At 38.4% G+C, this 19,484-nt stretch overlaps 1 protein-coding gene across 1 annotated transcript in view; it reads left to right on the top strand.

Annotated features, from left to right (window-relative positions):
- The first annotated feature begins 5,203 nt into the window (after positions 1-5,203).
- The window catches only part of LOC6559933, a 38,250-nt gene continuing 23,969 nt past the window's right edge, over positions 5,204-19,484 (top strand). The window contains exon 1 of the mRNA XM_001986534.2: positions 5,204-5,366. Within this exon, the coding sequence (XP_001986570.2) occupies positions 5,255-5,366 (112 nt within the window). The 5' untranslated portion in view covers positions 5,204-5,254. The remainder of the gene's footprint in view (positions 5,367-19,484) is intronic.

Raw genomic sequence — 19,484 nt, 5'->3', positions numbered from 1 at the left:
AGCGACATCCACAACAACAGCAACAACGACAACGACAGCGACAACGACATTGTGTGACACATTTCCATTTTGGGTGGAAAACGTTTTGCAAAAATTTCTTTATTCTTTGCTTTTGCTGGCTGGCTGGCTGGATGCTGCTGCTGCTTTTATTTACTGCGGGCTCACAACAGCCCTGGCAACGGCAATAATAAAAGAAGAGGCAAAAGTGAAAAGCACAAGAAATGTTTACCAGAAAATAGTGCAAAGTTTTCCTTTTTATTTTCCTGTTTTCTCTTTGGTAAGAGGAAAAAGTGAGAAAATACCAGCACGTTGAATTGAATTTAACGTGAAATGCAATGAAATGTAATGAAATTTTCGCCGTCAGTAGTCTCAAGCGTGCTCAAATAAATGAACTGACTATGTCCATAAGCAAAAGGCTCAAAATACAAATATAATCTTAAATATCCACCATTAACTGCACTAATTCACATAATATATACCTTATATAGCTGAATATATAACCAATAGTTCACAGATAAAATATCATCATCTAATCATCAATCAAGATACATTTTCAATTTTTAGTTTTGTTGACTTGATATGCATTCTTAGACAAAATTCCACCTTCGAAAATATTTCCGAAATTTTTGGAATGCTGAGAATTATTGAAGCTAGCTGCAAAACTTATTACCAAACAAGTACGAAAATCGAATGGAATGGAATATTTATTGCCCTTATTAGTGAGTCGATTGAAAAATTTTCTGCTCTCGAAATTCAATCTGAAGCGCTTCAATTCGCTGGCTGACTGCCTGGCCGCCCTTGTTCACCACACTCCACACCCCTCCCCAGCTCACCACCCTCTCAGTATCAATAGTAAGTGGTAGTCGTAGTTAGAGCCCTGTTGAACGAGGTCTAAGGTACAAGAGACTGCCAAACAATTCATCTTTTCACAAGCGAATATTTCACTCACCGCATTCGTTTTATTTTCAATGCCAATTTTTGGCATGCAGCTAAAGGTGGCACTTTATGAAATTCTCTCGATTGCCAGCCGGTTGCAGCTTGTTTCGTCTCATTTGCACTCCCATTTTTATTTGCCACTTTTCCTATTCCCTTCCCCTTTCCTGCTTCTTACATCTATTTACCCACCTGTTTTCCTTGTTAAGAAGTTTGTTGTTTGCTTTCACATTGGCATTTGTACAGTGTGTATTTGTTTTCAATTTAAACAGCTCCTGCCCTGAGCTGCCAATGCTTTTATCAAGTGCTTTTGTTCGTCTTGTTTGCAACAGCGTACAAAAACGGTACTCAGGCGTATAACAGTTGCCACGTGGCGTATGTGTAATAAGGCATATCACAATTTGCTATTACAGCTGCATTATTACCTTTTATCGTATTTTTTCCATTACAATTTTCCTCTCACATTGCGCAAGCAAGTCGTAAATAAATGCCACAATAATAAAATTGCATTTTTCTCTCTTTGTATTTACCTCCAATGTTAATTCTATCGATTCTCTGAGTTTCTCTTCCACGCCAAGAGCAATTAAGCGAAAGCAAAAGCAAATGCTTGACCTCCTGTAAATATATACAACTTATGCTAACAACAATCTTCAGCTGCACAGTAACAGCAACAAGCAAACAAATACAACAATTATTTACCCATCACCGAAGCAAAAATACACTTGGTGAAATTTTAATTAAAATACGTATGTTATTAGTAAGTACCGAAATATGCATTTTAGCCATATACATTTTGCTTGGCACTCTGCAATTAATCAAATCTCTTTAAGTCACAGCAGAAACGTGAACAACCCATGTATTTTATGAAGATTTATTTTCGGAAAATAATGGTCTCAAAAAGTTTGAGCACGTTGACGTTTGAATTCGGCGACTACTTTGTTATCGGATACGCATAATTTTTGGCATGTGGCAAACTTTACGCCAAAGTTGTTATAACTGACGTGCAAGTGTATCAAAAATAACACATAGTCCAGAGTGGGCGGGCCAGTTGGCCAGACAAATAAACAGACCTGAGTGCCGGACTGAAGTACCCGCAGCCACTCCGCAGCCCTTCCCACTTCCCCCTTCCCGACCGTTGTCAGTTGCAGTTGTAGCTTTTGCATGTGGCGTGTATGTGTGAGTGTGGATGATATGTCATAACAGACATTAGCATGTGTTTGTAAAAAATAGTTTGCGAAAATGCGAATATGTCTTGTGACCCCCAAGTTGCACTGACTTTGCGTGTGAGTGTGTGTCTCATGCAGACTGTCTGCGTATTTCCGGTGTGTTTGTGTGTTCACCTAATTACATTCCGGATATAAAATGTTGACTGATTGTGCCAATAAATGAAAATAATGACGTAGCCATTGACTGCAAACTCGCAAGACGACGGAAGCGGCAAAACTGGCAAACGTCGGCATCAAGCTGAACTCAGCCGACAAACTTTTTGCTCGCACAATGACTACAAGACCCGACCATTACCCCTCCTCATCCCATCACCCCTTAGCTATCCACTTGTTTAGGAATGTAACTTTTGTGCTGCTCTTTGGCTGTGTGCGCCGTTAAAACACAAACTCTTGACGAGTTTATTTCCCCACGCAGTCGCTAACTGATTGTCTGTGATTTTCTTGTTTTTAGATAATGAAAGCACACACACATACGCACACTGATAGACATTATTTGTGTGAGTATATAAAAGTAAGAGTTGGCCAGAATGTTTGCTTTTTATGTGCCTTCAGCTTGAAATTGTGGCCCATTTATTTGGTAATGCCCAAAAAAAGAGAGAAAAAAATTACTTTTGACGAAATTAATCTGCTGCTTTTAGGTTTTCGCGCAATAGCTAATAAATGATAGATCAGCCTCAAGCAGATTTATAAAGCTGGCAAAACTTTCCTTTTTTGGCATGTCAGTTGCAGCTTCTGCTCACGCAAAAATGCTTTTTAATATTTTAAGTAGCACATGGCGTCGGAACTGTGTCAATTTGTTAGCCAAAATGTAGCTGCAGGCCAAAAACTGGCAGTCCCTAAAAAGTATGCTAAGTATTTAGCCATTCGGCTTATGTTTCAGACTATGCATGTTGGACACAATGAAGAGAAGAAGCCTGATTCAAGGTGCAGTTAGACGATGGGACTTAAACAAACTTGGCCCTTTACTAATTTCAGCACAATAACCCAAATTAAAGCGGTTTTTGGGTTTTGTTTGCAGAAATCCAAAACACGAAAAGCCACGAACAGCTCCAAACAGAGAGAGAAAAGACTCGAAACCGGAAATCAGAGAAGACCTAAGTCAAATTTATGGCGACTTGAACAGCGCAGAAGCGTGAGAGCTGCAAAGAGATTTAGAGAGAATATATGCGAGAGAGTGACTGAGAGAATAGGCTTAAATGAGAGTTGTGTGTGCGTTTCAAAATGTTTGCTATAAAAGTGTAACAGCTGTTTTTATTGTCATCAAGCGCAGTATCAATTAAATGAACTCAAAATATCTCACAAGTAGTTGCTCAAATCAATGAACAATTTAAGCTACTCGCCAATAATAAATATATTTGATTATTAATAAAATAGAAACTACTTATTTGATTAGGTATAAGTGCTCAGAGGGCTTAAGAGAATAGAAAAAATTAAAACCATATTTATGATTATGTTATATACAAAAAAATATACAATTCTGAAGCAGTTATTGGTCAAATAATTTTATAAATTATGAGCAAGCACAATAGATACGATTAAAACAAATGAATTAAATTAATTTGGTTGATAGTCATGTTTTTCGGTCTAAAATGTATCTGCCGTGATTATAAGTATTGTAATCCATATGCGATATGCCGCCAAATAAGCGCTTGCTCCATCAGATGTTTGTCAAACTTTTCTTCCATGGACCAATTTCACGCAGTTTGTGCGCAACGATGTGAAGCTGCCATAAATCGAGAGACAACAACAAACAAGCGCCGAGGGAAAGAGAGAGAAACAGAGAGAGAGGAAGAGAGAAATAGAGAGAGAGAGACTTTGTGGCTGATACTGCTGTCGACGCAGACGTTGACGTCAACGTTGCTGCCTGTGCAGACGCAGACTTTAGCTAGTCATTATGGTATTTGCCGCTTCTGCTGCTGCTGCTTGTGCTGCTTGTGCTGCTGCCTCTGCCGTTGTGGCGCTGTTGGTGTCGTGTCCGTATCCTCGCCAAAGCAAGTCGCCATTGCCAGTCGCTTGCGAAAGCGTAAAGTAAACAGACTAGCGTCGTCCGAGCATGCAGAAGCAGCTGCGCTCCGAAGTTTGCAAGCGTCACCAACGACAGGCACAACAAAAGCAGCAACAACAACAGCAACAACGACAACGAAAACGACATCGACATCGACAACAACGAGAAGTCGCACGAGCGAGCTGTACAAGTGGCGCAGCTAGTGGCTGCGACGCCAGCAGCGACGCCTTTTATCGGTTATACGCTGCCAGGCTGCCTGCTTGCCTGCTTGCCTCTGCCTGGCTGCCGCTTGCCACATCCTTTGACGGCGCATGCAGTCAGTTAATTTCTGACCACAGCGGCAACGCGTTGCGTTCTCTCCACCGTGCAACGAATCGTGTTTCCTCTTGTTGTCCTTTATTGTTGTCAACTCAAACCAACCAACAACAAACTTAAATAAGTGCGAACTGTATTAACGGGACGTATACGCAATGCGCAATTTTTACAATTCACATTTAAACGGAAACATTGTGCCCCTTGGCCTAACGCATCCCACATAAAATATTTATGAGTGAATCAGATGAAAATTAAAAGTCCACAATTGGAGGCAATTGCCTCGGGCAACACGTGTGGCAAGCAAAGGTCAAATTAACATTTCCAAATCAAGTGCTCCAAATCGAAAAGTGAAAGCCTAACGCACAAAATTTGTGCAAAAAGCTGCTTTGCATTAAAGTTGGCCATTTTTTGTTCTATAATATCAATTAATTAAAACGACAAATTGCTCAAAAACAACTCAATCAAATTGTAGACAAATAGTTAACGATTTAATTAAATTGAGAAATTCAAAAGTTAATTTAACTCATAGATATAAGAGCAATAAGTGTGTGTGTGTGTGTGTGAGTGTGAGAGTGTGTGAGTGTGAGAGAATTCAATTGAAATGACAGTGACAAAAGAATTAAATTACACGTTGATAGATTGATTTACATATTGAAAACAATTAAAAGTGAAGTGTATACAAAACATAAAGGAGAGTAGCAACAACAACAACAAAAACAACAACAACAACAACAGCAACTTAAACAGCAACAACAACAACATCAGCGATAGCAAAATGCCGGCATCAATTGGATTATATCGCATCAAGCACGGGCGTGTACTTGGCAGTGTGCAAAAAAAGTCGGCACTTATTTTTATAGCATATATTGCGGCATGCAGCACTTGTGGTAAATATAACACACTTACACTCAAGTCCACAGCCCTAAGCTGATTGCTCAATAATAAATGGAAAGAGTAGCAAAACACAAATATAAACCGGGAAAAGCGAGGAAGAACTAAAGTAAAAATCCATTCATTTCGCATTCAAAACAATTATGACATTTGAAATTTCCATTATGTTCTCTCGATTATCTTTGGGCAGCAAACACGTACGCATAATAAAACTTCTGAGGAATATTCGAAAAGTTGTCAAATGTCGAGCAGCAAAACAGGCAGCCACACAAAAAATATCATGCATATATTTCAAGGATTCGACCAAACGCAATCATTAAATTATTAAAAATACTTGAATATTGAATTTTCAGTACATTTTCATATTCGTATAGCAGCAATAATGTGTAAAATGGGAAAATAGTTTTCAACTTTGACATTCTACATATGTAGTACATATATTCTGATATATATTTAATGGTTACTTTAAATTTGATTAACGGCACAAAACACTTTGACATTCTACATTTCTTTCCTACTACATATATAGATAACATATACATAACTCATGTTTTATTATCGATGCAAGTCGTTTATGCAAGTGTTAGACTTCTCCTTTTTTATCCCCATTGAATTGCAAAATTATAATGGTAAGAATATACAGTTCTCTTACCTAAGGATATGGGTCAATCGCAGCTGGTTTATGCATGGAGACCAACAACTTTCGTCAACTGCAGTTGCAGTGTGAACTTTGGCGAGACGTCTCAGAAAGCATTTGTCCAAGAGCAAAAATTGCCACTAATTTTATACTTTCTAGTTGTCATTAATTTGCGTGAGTGTTCATCCAAAATGTCAATGGTTTCTATTGGTAGTGACTAAATCTACGATTCATAGCTATAATTTTAAGTGAGAATATTTTTCGATTTTACGACCCAAAAAAATATAAACCATTTAAAGTGACGCAAAGCGTACATAATAAAAAACAGATGTTGGAAAATGCATTTTTGCTTATATTATTTATTGAAAGGCAACACCTTTTTGTTATGCTGACTCCGGATAAATGGCAATATGGGCATACCGTAAATATACCGTAAATATGTAATATTTTATTGGCAATGTCGCTCTTACTGACAGGTCAGCGATAGCGCGGAAATCGTGCATCACTTGTCAATGTCTGACAGAGCACCAACAATCGAATACAAGTGTGAACACTTGTCTGCAGGGCAAACGGTGCCGTGCCCCTGTCGGTGCCTCTATCCCACTGTCGTCTGCTGCTGTTGGCAATTTGTCAAGCAATCAACAAAGCCAGAAATTGCCCCAGCTCTTGTGACTAGAGGCAAGCTGGGAAGGAGGAGAAGGGAGCATGGACTATAGCCCCAAGGTGCCGTCGCTTTGCGAATGTTTGTTGCCAAATCATTGAAACAAATGAAAGCAAAGTGGTGAAGGAAAAACCGATCAAAGAGCACAAATACACACATGTGCATGTGGGTTGTATATGTATGTGTCTGCTGAGCCTTAACAACTAGAACAGATTGTGAAGCTAGCGCATCTACAGAAGCCATATACAGCCGTTGCTGTGCGTGCAACAGCAGCCCACAGACCACGCCCCCTTTGGGCCACAAAACGGTCTGTGAAATCATCAAATAAAGCGACCCAGTTGCTGGCCCTGGAGCTGTGCACTTCTGGCACATCTAGCACATCCATTGTTGCATGTGTTATGCCAACTTCTATGTTGCTTGCTTTTTGGGTTACACACACAAACAAACACGCTCGCACACTTCAACTGTCACTGTCAATGTTGTAATATGAAATTCTGAGAAGAAAAAAAATAAAAATGACGAAACAACAAAGCGAACATGGGCTTAGTTCATAAAATACAATTCTGCTGTGCTTGCATTTTTTTTTTCTTCATTTTTATTTTGCCTTTATATTCGGAGCACATTTATATTTAGCCCCGGCACACGGCTCGCATATCAATATTTATGCATGTCAGGAGTCGAGGCTTTCGAAGGACATCTAGAAATGCAGCGTGGTTTGCCGTTGGCCTTACACGCAAACACACACAAATGCATTTTATTCAGCTCGAATCTGCAGCTCGATGAACATAAACATTTGCATAATTCAGACGTAAAAAATACATGTTTAAAAACATAGAAAATATGATATCAGATATCAGGCATTATAATACACAGCCCAAATACCCTGGCGATTGGCTGCTACATGTTTTATTTGTATTATTAGAACAACTTTTGATTTGTATTTGTAGAGCATATGCTTGTTGCGACAAATGCAAATTTTGTATTATATTGCAGCACTCGAACCCATTGGGTGTTTTAAAATTCATACTATCATAATTTACACTTCTGTGTTATATTTTTAGCTACTTTAATTTATGTTAGAGTACATTTTACTTATGTTTTCAATCGAGTCCATGACAAAAACAAGGTGTCCAACTACAAAAGAATGACCAGCTGAAAATATACGGGAAAAATGTGTATTTACATATTTTTATTTCATATCGTTCACTAAGAAAAATATTATGATTAAATTATGTTGTTTGGGTGGGTGAAAAAATCGACGTTCACCAGTGCAATTTTTAATAATTGAAAACGAAAATTCTATAATAAAAAATAAAAAATGCTTCAGGCGATTATTTATTCTATGTTTAACAATGAGATGGAAATTCTAAGAAAATATGCTGAATGTATAAGCACGTTTACTCACGATTCAGATACGTCTTGCCAAAATGGGTAAGGCAGTGTAAATTTGTCGAGCCGCAGACGTTTTGCCAAGCACTTGATGGCTTCAGAAATGTAGCCAGGTCAACAGTCTGAATGCCATATAGACAGTCTGAATGCAATTCAGATACCTAAAAATGTTGTTGGTCTATCTTTTTGCTTTTGTACAAGCGGTCAACAAACCGCCTTGCTAAAAAATTGCAAAAAAAAATGCATCAGCTATCAACATCGTTTTTAGATGTATCCAGTACGCAGAGACTAGTTGGCCACTTTTCGGATGAATTTACAGTAAATGGGTGTGTAAATTGATCTTGCTCGATTGCTTAATTGCCACAATTCCAAGTTTACCCCCTGGGGCGTATACGTAATATGAGCTGCGCATTTCAATTGGGCTTGAATTGATGCCTTAATTGATGCGAACGAAAGAAGCAAAAAGAAATTTGTAAAGCGCATTTCCTTAATAGGATAAACCATAAGGATGTTGCAACAAGGGTCTGCACGTAGCCCGTAGCCGTACTTCAATATTTCTTCATTTCAAGCGTAATAATTTTAAATAAACTCAAGTCAGCCTGTCAGCAGCCAGGCAGCTAGCAGCCTCCGCATGGGTCAAGGTCTACAAGAAGGGCTTACACCCGTTAACCCACACACACGCACACCCAATGTAATAGCGCGCTGGCAAGAATAATTTAATATTACTCACACACACGCAATACACGGAACCAGTTGTAGCTCGCCAACACAGCCATAAAGTTTACCTGTTACAAATGCAACGACACGTGGGCGCTGCTGCGGCAGTGGCAGCCATAATAATCAGCACAAAAACTAATGGTCGCACACGCTCACGCATACATCCACACACACTTACACACACACACACACTTAGATAGACTTACATGTGCTGCCTCGGTGCTGAGCCTGCACTTTCGACACCATTGCATGTGAGTCTGGGGTCGCTGAATGCCCGTAAATTCGACATAATTCAAGGGCTGGCGTCACCTTCTGGCAACACGGTTACGACGTGCTGTGAACGCGAGCACGGATTGAGATTTGCAGATGCGATAAAAGGGTATCGAACAGGCTTAGTAAAAAAGTAGGGAAACTGTATGCAATACGGGAAACGAAGAACATTCAAAATATAATACACATATATTCCTTCGGCATCAATTTATTTGCGTCTCCCAAAGTGACCGCATATGTCACAGATTGCAGCTCATATAATGTCTACTTAATAATCAAACTGTATAATCTGTATTACTGTATAATCGACATGCTGAGTAAATCCTTAAAAAAAAAATAAGGAAAGATATCTGGAGTAATATTGTTTGCTTAAATATTTTAAAGGTATTGTTTGGTATTCCTCTGGTCGCACTGCAAAACTGTCAAACTGATTGCCGTTGATTTTTGTTCGTGGTAAATATACAAGTTACTACTTGGTGTTGCATTTATAATTCTTATATTAATCTGGGCGTGTTTAAGTAATTTATGTGGCTTCAGTAAGGAGTTAGAAGCGAACACAAAATACAACTTGAATTGGGTGGGTTTCCGATTATTTTTTTATTTTATTATTCCGCAAGTCATGCAAATCCAAAAAAAAGAGTCAAGTTACCTGGGCTCTGACAGGCACTTCAACTTTGACTGCTTAGCCTATATGCAAATGATTCTTATGATTTACCAACTTTTACTTTTTCTTTCGTTTAGTATTTTTCGATTTTTGTTTCTTCTATTCTTCGGTTTCAACTTTGAGCCTCATCATCGTTATGGTGTGATGATGACAATGATAATGCTGCTGATGACGTGCATAGTTAGACGAGATGTCTGCTAACGAGCTGCTTTGCGGACAACTTTGACAAGTGGTTGTTGCAGCTGTTTCCCCAAAACAACATCAACACCACCCGAAACCCTTTTCCAGCATACCCTTTAATTATTAGTCCGATTGTCTAGAGGTTGGGTTTTTGTGCGCACTTTATTTACGCCGTTAATTGGACTGAATTCGGGGCGCTTGATTTTATTTGTGTGTTTCATGTCACTCTTGACGTTCTGTTTTCTTAAAAAGACAGACGACTCACCAAAATAAAAACGAAATAAATAAATAAAACAAGAATATCCGAAACAAAATCCCGCTGACACAATTTCATTACGGAACTTGTCAGCGTAGAAAAAAAATACAAGACGAAGCAGAGAATTTGCCTATCATTTGTCTCGGCAGCTCACAACTCGAAACGGGGAAAGTCGAGCTGGAAGACTGGCAGCTCGCAACTCGCAGCACGCAGAAATTGAAACTTTTCAAAAGCAATTGCTTGAATTTCAAGTGAAAACTTTCTGGTTTTGCCCCTTTTTCTTTTGCCAACTTTTTTTTTTCTTTCTGTTTGCCAACGCACACAGGCACACAAATATATTTTTGGGTTTGTTTTTTGTGTGTGCGTGTGTTCGTGTGTGTGTGTGTGTGTGTGTGAGTTTCTAAGTAATTGCACTCAGTAGCAACTGGAGCAAACTGTCTGCGTTTTAAATGCCAACGAGCACATTGACGCCAAAATGCAAAGCTAAATGCCAAATGGCGTCGTATTCTTTTAGCAGCAGCAACAGCAGCCGCTATATCCACTCCAGAATCCAGCCGCTCCAGCATCCAGCATCCAGCACCAGCTGAAGTCATCAGAATAAAGTATTGCATGCTGCTACACATTTTTTAGATGAAATAATGTTGCAACTTACAGCCGCGGCAAAGACATATGCTCTATACTCTATCTTCCAGCCGTTCGATGCCGACGATGCCATGTTTTACACTCAATGTGAACTCTGTTTGCAGATTATCTTGACTTGAAGACTTCACTTAGTTCACTTCACTTACAACAAAAAAATACAGATTGGCTAATAAACTTGCTAGAGGGTAATCAAACTTTATTACTGGATGTGTAATGTATTGAATAAAGCACTTCCGGAACCAGTAAATGTGTGCAATAACCTAATTTAATGATCTAGTCTGGTGTATGTCCATAGATTATTTTTCTGAAAATTACTTTAAACAAATTCACTTTCCATATCAATGTAAAATGATTCATATATATTATTGTTATACAGCATTTTTTTTGTGGCTTTCATCTGAAACATTTTTAACATTCGGTAATCCTTAATTACTTTATTCTTTGTTGTTATTGTGCAAAACTTTTGCCACATGTTCAGTTGGCTAAACTTATTTCAATGCATGCCTCCGTTGCTTTAATTCAAAAAGTGCTTACATTTTTTTGGCCGCCTACCTGAGGATTAAGCGTTAAGTAACTGTAACTCACTGTTACTCACGACTGTTTTGGCGGGCTGTTTTGGCCAAAAGCTCCCTGCTTAGCAGTTCCTTAATGCGCCGAAACGAAACGAATCGAAACGGAAACGCCCCATATCAAAAGGAGCTCGCGTTTTGCGCATAAAGCCGGATTATGGTTTTAAGTGTAATTACAATTTACATGGCTTCCATTCTGTCAGCTACATCTACGGCTGCGGCATCACACACAGGCCCGCTTATATTAAAAACTTAAACACCAAGCAATAAGCGACACCCGGCCAACCAGATACCCGTCGCCCACTGCCCACCAGCTACCAGATAAGTGAATACAAAAAACCGCCAGTCGGTTTCACGGTCGTAATTAGAAACTTTTTAGTTGTTGGCAGCGTACAAAAGTTAGACATGACTTTTGAAGCATTAGCGAACGCGGTGGCAGCAACGGCCATTTTTACACCATGAAGCGGTAATTAATTTTCTCGGAACGCTTTTGAATAGCCATAACTGATGAGTGGTGTTCAAGCTGCGCTTTGGACAGACACGCTTAGTTATCAAGGCTACAATCGCAGTAAATATTGCACACAGACATCACTAGCATATGTATATCCCCTTGATCTTACAGAATCAAATAAGCGAAACGAATTCTTTTTTTTAAACATATTTCGCTCTTCTCATTTAAGACTTGAACATGCAACTTGTTGTAATATCAACGAATTCACATTGCATATATTTCAATATTAAAAATCAAAATAGAAATAAATTAAAAATCTTAAAAAATGCTGCCCATATTAATTGCTGTTATTTGTTGATTATTAATAAATAAATAATCACCGTTAACATACAGCCAATTATCAACTTAGTTTAAATATTAATGAGCTGACTAATTACATTTTCTATGTGAATTACCAAATTAGGTCATATATATTTTTTTAATAATAATGTATATTTTCCTATTTATTTATTAAATTCATTTGAATATTTAATCACACATTTTCTAAACAATCTGAAGCTTTTAAGCTAATTGAATAATTGTGCCATTTCATGCTTAAATTATGTTATTATTATTAATATTTATTATTTGTGGATTGTACATAAATAAGTACCGTTAATATAGAGTCTATCGGCAAATTAATTTAAATACCAATGATCGGACTATGTCCACTTATAAAAATTATAAATATTATTATTTCAAACACTATATTATTTTTTTATTCTATTGTATGTGTTCATAATATATTTATATTCTATATTTATTAATTCAATTAATTTGAATATATTTTCAAACAATTTAAGCTATCCTGGCAGCTTTTGGGTTAATCAAATAATTGTGGCATCTCATACTAAATGTATTTAATTATTATTGTTTAATTTAGTGCCATGAAATTGCTTGATCTGGGACAGCGTATTTGGCTTTGCGGTTTATAAGCTTGCTTTGAAAATTAAATGTGAAATTTATAGGCAACGCGAAGCCCCCAGCTAATGGCTAAAACATGCAAACACACACACATATATACATAAACATAGATACAAAACAGGGACACATACATGGTATTTACTTAATTACCGTTGATAATTTACACTTTCGCTGCCTGCGCGCTTTAACTTTAGCCCATTTGGCTGCACATTTCTGCGCTCTACATAAATTAAAGTTTAAAGCGCAGTAAATTCAACAGTCCCCCACCCAAAACTTGGCAGTTTCCATACGACACCTCCGCAACACACACACACACACACACAGAAACGCACATACACCCACACACACACACACACACAAACACACACAGAAACGCACATACACCCACACACAAACACACACAGAGAGCCACACATACACCCACACACAGAGAACTTTCAACTAAAAAGCAAATTCAGTTCAGGGTAGTCGCCTGGGGCGGTTCAAATATTTGAATGTGTTTGTTGGGTGTGCGTGAATGTGTGTGTGTGTTTGTGTGTGTGTGTGTGTAGATGCGTACAAGAGCTTGCGTAACAATTTGGATTACTGCTGAAGTAGTTGACAGTTTGGAGGGGTGCGGAGGCGGCACAGTAACGAAACGCGGAGTGTGCTACAAGCTAATTTACGAAAATTGCTGCCGAAATTATTGGCAAAGACGCCGGCGGCTAGAAAGGGGTGTTGTTTGACTGCCTGACTGAGTGACCAAACGACAAACCGAACAACCAACTGGCTGTCTGACAAAGTGGCAAAGGCGAGTGACGCAATTCAAACGGCGGCTGCGGCTTTGATAATGAGCCAAGAACATATTGAAAGTCTTTCTCTCTCTCTCTCTGGCGCCTAGAAGTATGCAAACGCTTCCTCTGTGTGTGCCTCCAGTGAAAGTGGCAAGTAGAGAGTGAAAAGGAAAAAGTGGCAAGTGGCTAACAAGTGTAATTTATGGTTGAATGCTTAAATTTCACCAAATAAAAATAAAACCACAAATTATAAATCTACTGTACAACATATATATACAATCCAATAAATTTAGACGGCTGCCAGCTAAGCAAAAAAGGTATGACTGCTTTAATCGAGAATGCTGGGCTGTAAAATACCTTATAGCTATGCCTTAAGTGCCTTAATAATCCGATAATGAAGACCATTAACTGCGCTTAGAGAGCGGAGCAAGAGATAGGTGCAGATAAATCAAAGGACGAGAGTGAGAGTTTTTGTGGAAGCTCAGAGTAAACTTTCTGTTTTTAGGACAAAATTTACAAATCTCATTACAAAGTCTGTAGGCTTTATTGGATACGATTAAAATCGCACAAAAAGGCGATATTTTGCACAAACTTTATCTTTCTTATGGACAGATCTGCGAGAATGTATACATATATATATATATATATATCTTATCGGAAATGTCTCTTTCTGCACTTACATTTGAATTGTACGCAGAGTATAAAAACATAGAGGAAGTGGAAGATAAAATTAAACAACCATAAGAAATAGAAGAAGAACAAACGAATTTCTTTTGCCAAACTTACTTGTTATTTGTTGCCTTTAATCTTTTGGAGGTGGGGTGCGAAAGAAATTTACGCGATTTCAGTTGCGCTCACAAAAGACTCTGGCGCAACTCAAGGGCAACAAATGATAACGGTTAACACAGCACCACCATCAGCATCAGCATCACCAGCATCAGCAGCAATAGCAACAGCAACAGCAACGGCTACAGCATTGCCTAATGATACTGTCAACAAAAGCCAAAAAGAGTCCGTGCCACAGAGGGTGAAGGTGAGGGTGGATGGACGGGGAGCTGAAGTGGCTCGTCGAAAAAAGAAAATATAACTTACCAAAGCGAAAAGACAAGAGGAGACAGCGCCCGAAGAAGAATATGATGATGACAGCAAACACTGCAAAGATTTTGAGAGACTGCCATTGCGACTAAGACTGCGACAACAAATTTTGCCATTAGATACTGTAGGCAAGCATGTATTGTCTTGCTTGCCTGAGGTCGAGCTGGTTGATGGGGTGGCTGGTGAGGGGGACAAGACAAACACGCAAGCCGCAACCCAATAGCAAATGGCAGTTCCTGCGCTGCGCGAACTGGCACCATCCCCGTTCATTTGCATTTATTCACTTGACTTTGCTTTAACAATGAGGTAACTGACAACGGTGTGTGTGTACCTACGTGTGTATGTGTGCTTGTGTGTGTGTGTGTGTGTATGTGCACGGCAACATTTTTGTTTTCCATACACGCACCAGCCGCATAGATTGAATATTTCCTGCCTTGGTCGCAGATTTGTCCGCATGCCGCGAAAAAATTCATATTAATAACTTAGTAAGAAGAACTCGACTCTTAAATACTCTATGACTGAATAAGCTTATAATAATTTAAGTTGTACTATTTTTACTAAAACCAAACTTTCTCGTTTGTTGCTTGTCTAAGCTCGCAGATATCGATTTATTAATTAAGCTGCATAGAACTAATAACATTTCTATATTTCATTTTTGAGTACAGGGTGTAGCAACATCACATTAAAGTCGTCTTTGATTTTTCTATAATGCGATGTCAAACACAAAAATCCTTGTACGCGGACCAAAGTGTGTATGTGAAGGCTTTGACTCTAGCAATTGCGACGTATTTAAAAATTGAATTCAATTTCAATGCTGTAACTTTATGGATGTGTTCTTTGAGGGACGGTTGCAATTGTGGGCATTGCAGTTAAAAAGTCAAAAGTGGAAAACTTTGTTGCTTAACTTAGTTAATGCCAAACTTGCCAGCATTATTATTGCTACTCCCACTTTTCACTGCATGCCACAAGGTCAAGATGGGAGGTAAAGTTATGATGCCCCGCAGTCGTCGCTTATACTTATATATACAGACAAGACAGAGTACTTGGAAATGATTTGTTGGATCTGTCGAATCAACAGATTTATGATCGAAAATTGTTTTATGTGTGCGTTGAGCCGAATAAATATATAAATATATTTTTGGTATATTGTGACAGGCCTTCATTAAGCATTTTGTGGCTTAATTATCATAATTCATAATGGAGGCCAATGGACAAATCAATAAATTTCGGACAGACAGCCATTTAGTTAATTACAATAAGTACTATGGCTAAATTGATGTATCTTATATCTAAATATTGATTTTAATCTTAGCAAACTAATATTCTTCAATCTGAACTCAATTGAAATTAAATCACCTGCCAGCTATTGTATTTGCGTATAGCACTACTCACCCCCTCCCTTCACCTATCCATTAAAATCCAGCTGCGAAACTCAAACAGAGAATTGCGAATATTTGCTCGATGGAAATGTTTGTTTTGATATGTGATTCAGAAGGCGCCACAGGCTCACTTGCAGATGGATTTCGCTTTCTGAGTAATTGACTAGAACTAGGTATGCTTTGTACACTGACCACAAGCGACTAGGCAAATATGTGGCACACTATATCACACACACACACATACATATACACACTCACACACATACATTTTTGAAACTTTAAATGTTCATGCAATGAAGTTGCGCATATGGTAAATTGATTACTGCAACGGAAACGGGTGCAATTAGTTTGTCCTCATGAGCCCGTCTCTTGCCCTTTGTGATGAGCTGCAAGCAAAATGTTATCCAGTCACGAAAGCACAACAGCTCAATTATTTCACATGCTTGTTGGCTGGCCAAAAATACTCTTTATAGGTGGAATTAGTAGAAAGTGCAGTTCTCTTTTCTCTATTGCTGAAAAATGAAAGATACTAATAAATAAGGAGCACAACAACTACAAAGAAAACAAAACGTGACATGCTGCAGTTATTGCATGTGCAAAACTTTTCAAAGGCAACTAACTTAACTAACATATACGCAGTGGTGGCACTGCAAAAAGTTTTCAATACAGCTGCAACGTTTGCTGCTGCCAGTTGCAAGTTGCAAGCTGCTATATCCGTAGTCAGGTGCCAGCCCTAAGCGCAACCGATACTGCCCGTTTAGATTGAAATGCCAATCAAGCGGGAATTGTATAACATTTTTAACAAACCGCATTTCGATTTATCAATTTTATTAGCCACAAAAATTTAATCGAGCGTGTTTTATTTCTATACAAACAATTTTACAAGCTGATGCTTCTATCCAAGTTTCTAACCCAACTAAAAATTTGTGGTCGAAATTCTTCAATCTGTGATTCCAGCCAAACAATTGCGGTCGGTGAAGAGATCCCACTGCGCAGCATGACACACAACACCTCGACTGAATTTCACCTGCGGTTGCCAACAGTCATCCAAAGTATAGTTTAAAATCAATAAACTCAATCTTAATTGCAAGGTCAGCGCAGCAGATATACAAGTTCCTTGATGTCAAACCGCAATAATTTCCCGAAAGAAAAAATTACTCAAAATCAAAACCGCAATTTCATTTTGTTCATTTGGTGCGTTTGGTTTTATCGTTGACAGCAAATCAACTAAAAATTTAAAAAATTCACAATGCTCAGACGGTCGGACATCCGAGTCATGCCAAAGCCATTTGCTGTTTGGGAAATGTCAACGGCATAAAACGGATAACAGCCCACACAGTCAGTCCGATAATGTTCCTTGCCCCCTGCCTGCCTGCCTGCCTGCCTGCCTGCCTGCCTGCCTGCCCCAATACAAAATGTGACAGTTCACATGAAAATGTTAAGCAGCAACAACATAAAAGCCAGGGCCAGATTTACCCAATCTCAACGTTTAGAAAATTGTGGAAATGGCAAGTGGAAAACTGGGAAATGGGCATCAAAATAGGAATCGATCAATGGCATTTCTTTAGCTTTTCTTTGGGTCGCAAATAAATTGAGCTTAAATAGGTGACGTCAAGCAAAGGTATCAACGATGCTTTTGAACAGGGCGAGATACCCTACAAATCTCAGCTGCTGTTTCGAATCAACATTCTCTTTAAAAAAAAAACTGAAGTTTTCATATATGATTTTTTATTACATTTTTTTTTAAATTTATGCGAATAAATCCCCAAATAAATATTTAATCAAAAAAATCAACATAAATGAACTTCTCCATTCTGTTATTCCCTTAAAACTTGAAGGAACTTTTTGTCAAAACATCTTTATTAATATTAAATGAAATCGAATCAAGCGTAGCTATATTAAATGACTCTCGATGTTTTCCATTAAAATCTAACTACCTTATATACTTAAGCTATGTTTGCCAAAGCCATCCACTAAGCAGAAAACACTTCAAACTGGACAAAGCTATTATAAAAGGACTCTCGATTGTATACATTATGGCATTCCAAGCTCTGGATGCCCTATTAAAAGGACAGTGTATAAAAATATTTTTTTTTTCCATTACTAGTCGAGATTAACAACTGAGCTACTTGATGCAACTTTATTAAGAAAAATTCCATTTGAAATTAAAAAAGAAAAAAAACGATTAAAAGGGGCATTAATATTATATAGCTAGTTGCAGCGAACTTTTGATACCCTACTCATCAAGGTACTGAAATAATGGTTTCTTTTTAACGATTATTCTTAGGTAAGGGTATACACGAATGTGATTCGAAATGTCTAGGCAAAAAAGTTTGACTTTGATTGCGTCCGAATCCCAAAAGAAGAGCCACCAAATTTGCCACATCCGGCGCAGCAGTTTATATCGACTGCGACGCGACGCCGAGTCGCCTGTGTCGCAAGTGTGTCTGGAGTTGGGCTGGAATTAAGTGGACTGGCCAAAAAAAAAAAATTTTTCTTTGCAGTTGTTGGGCTCTCTTCGCTTGTTATTGTATATTTTATTATTTTTTGTTTTTGCTTTATTTTACTTCTAATAATATTTTCACTTTGATGCCCGGCCACTTTGGTCAACGTTGCCAAATACGTCCCCATTTTGTCCCACTCTCCGTCTGCACCTCTGCGCCTCCCCTCCTCTATTAACGTCTGCGCCTGCGTCTGCATCTGGCGCTGTTAGCGCTCAGTTTCTGTGTTTATGCGTCGCATTACGGAAGTTGACAATTTAATTTTATGTACTGAAGGACTGGCCGGATTTCGTCTAGAGTTTTCCCTTCCTACTTCCCTCGACTAGCATTTGGATGGGCAGATACTAAACATTTATTGAAGTCGTTGCCGTCGTTGCCCTTTTTGACTCCCTAGGTCGACTATTCAAAGTGCTTAGTCAAGCATTCGCTCAGCGTATTCAGTCGGTATTCGTGTAATCGTATTCTAATTTGCACGTGCTTGCAATTTACCCAAAATCCGATCGCAATTCAAAATATGTCTCTAATGTGTGTTTTGGTTTGTGTGTGTATATTTATATTTAGACTATTCTAAGTATAAATCTTCATTAGGCACACGGCTCACCCACAGAATCAAACAAAGGCACAACTGGCACAGGCTGGTCTGATTCACAAGCTCACACACAAAGATTCACAAAGAGTCACTCATGTCCTGTGCCACATGACGCACTTAACTTATGCTCTTTTATATTTTCCTCTTTTGCTGACTTTTCCGTTTGATTTCACACACAAACACATCGCAGACATACTTGCACAGCGTAACGGCTTTACAGATATAAAAAAGTCTTGTACCTTATTTATTTTGCTTTGCATAATTTATTAATGTTGCGCTTACTTTCATATATTTATTCCTCCCCAGTGTTTATTCCTCCTCAGTGCGTTGCCATGAAATTGGAAGGATATGTGACGTACTACCTATTTATATTAGCCA

Source organism: Drosophila grimshawi, unplaced genomic scaffold (assembly GCF_018153295.1).
Source record: "Drosophila grimshawi isolate 15287-2541.00 unplaced genomic scaffold, ASM1815329v1 contig_1367, whole genome shotgun sequence".
Taxonomy (NCBI): domain Eukaryota; kingdom Metazoa; phylum Arthropoda; class Insecta; order Diptera; family Drosophilidae; genus Drosophila; species Drosophila grimshawi.
This window is presented reverse-complemented; position numbering and strand designations above follow the sequence as displayed.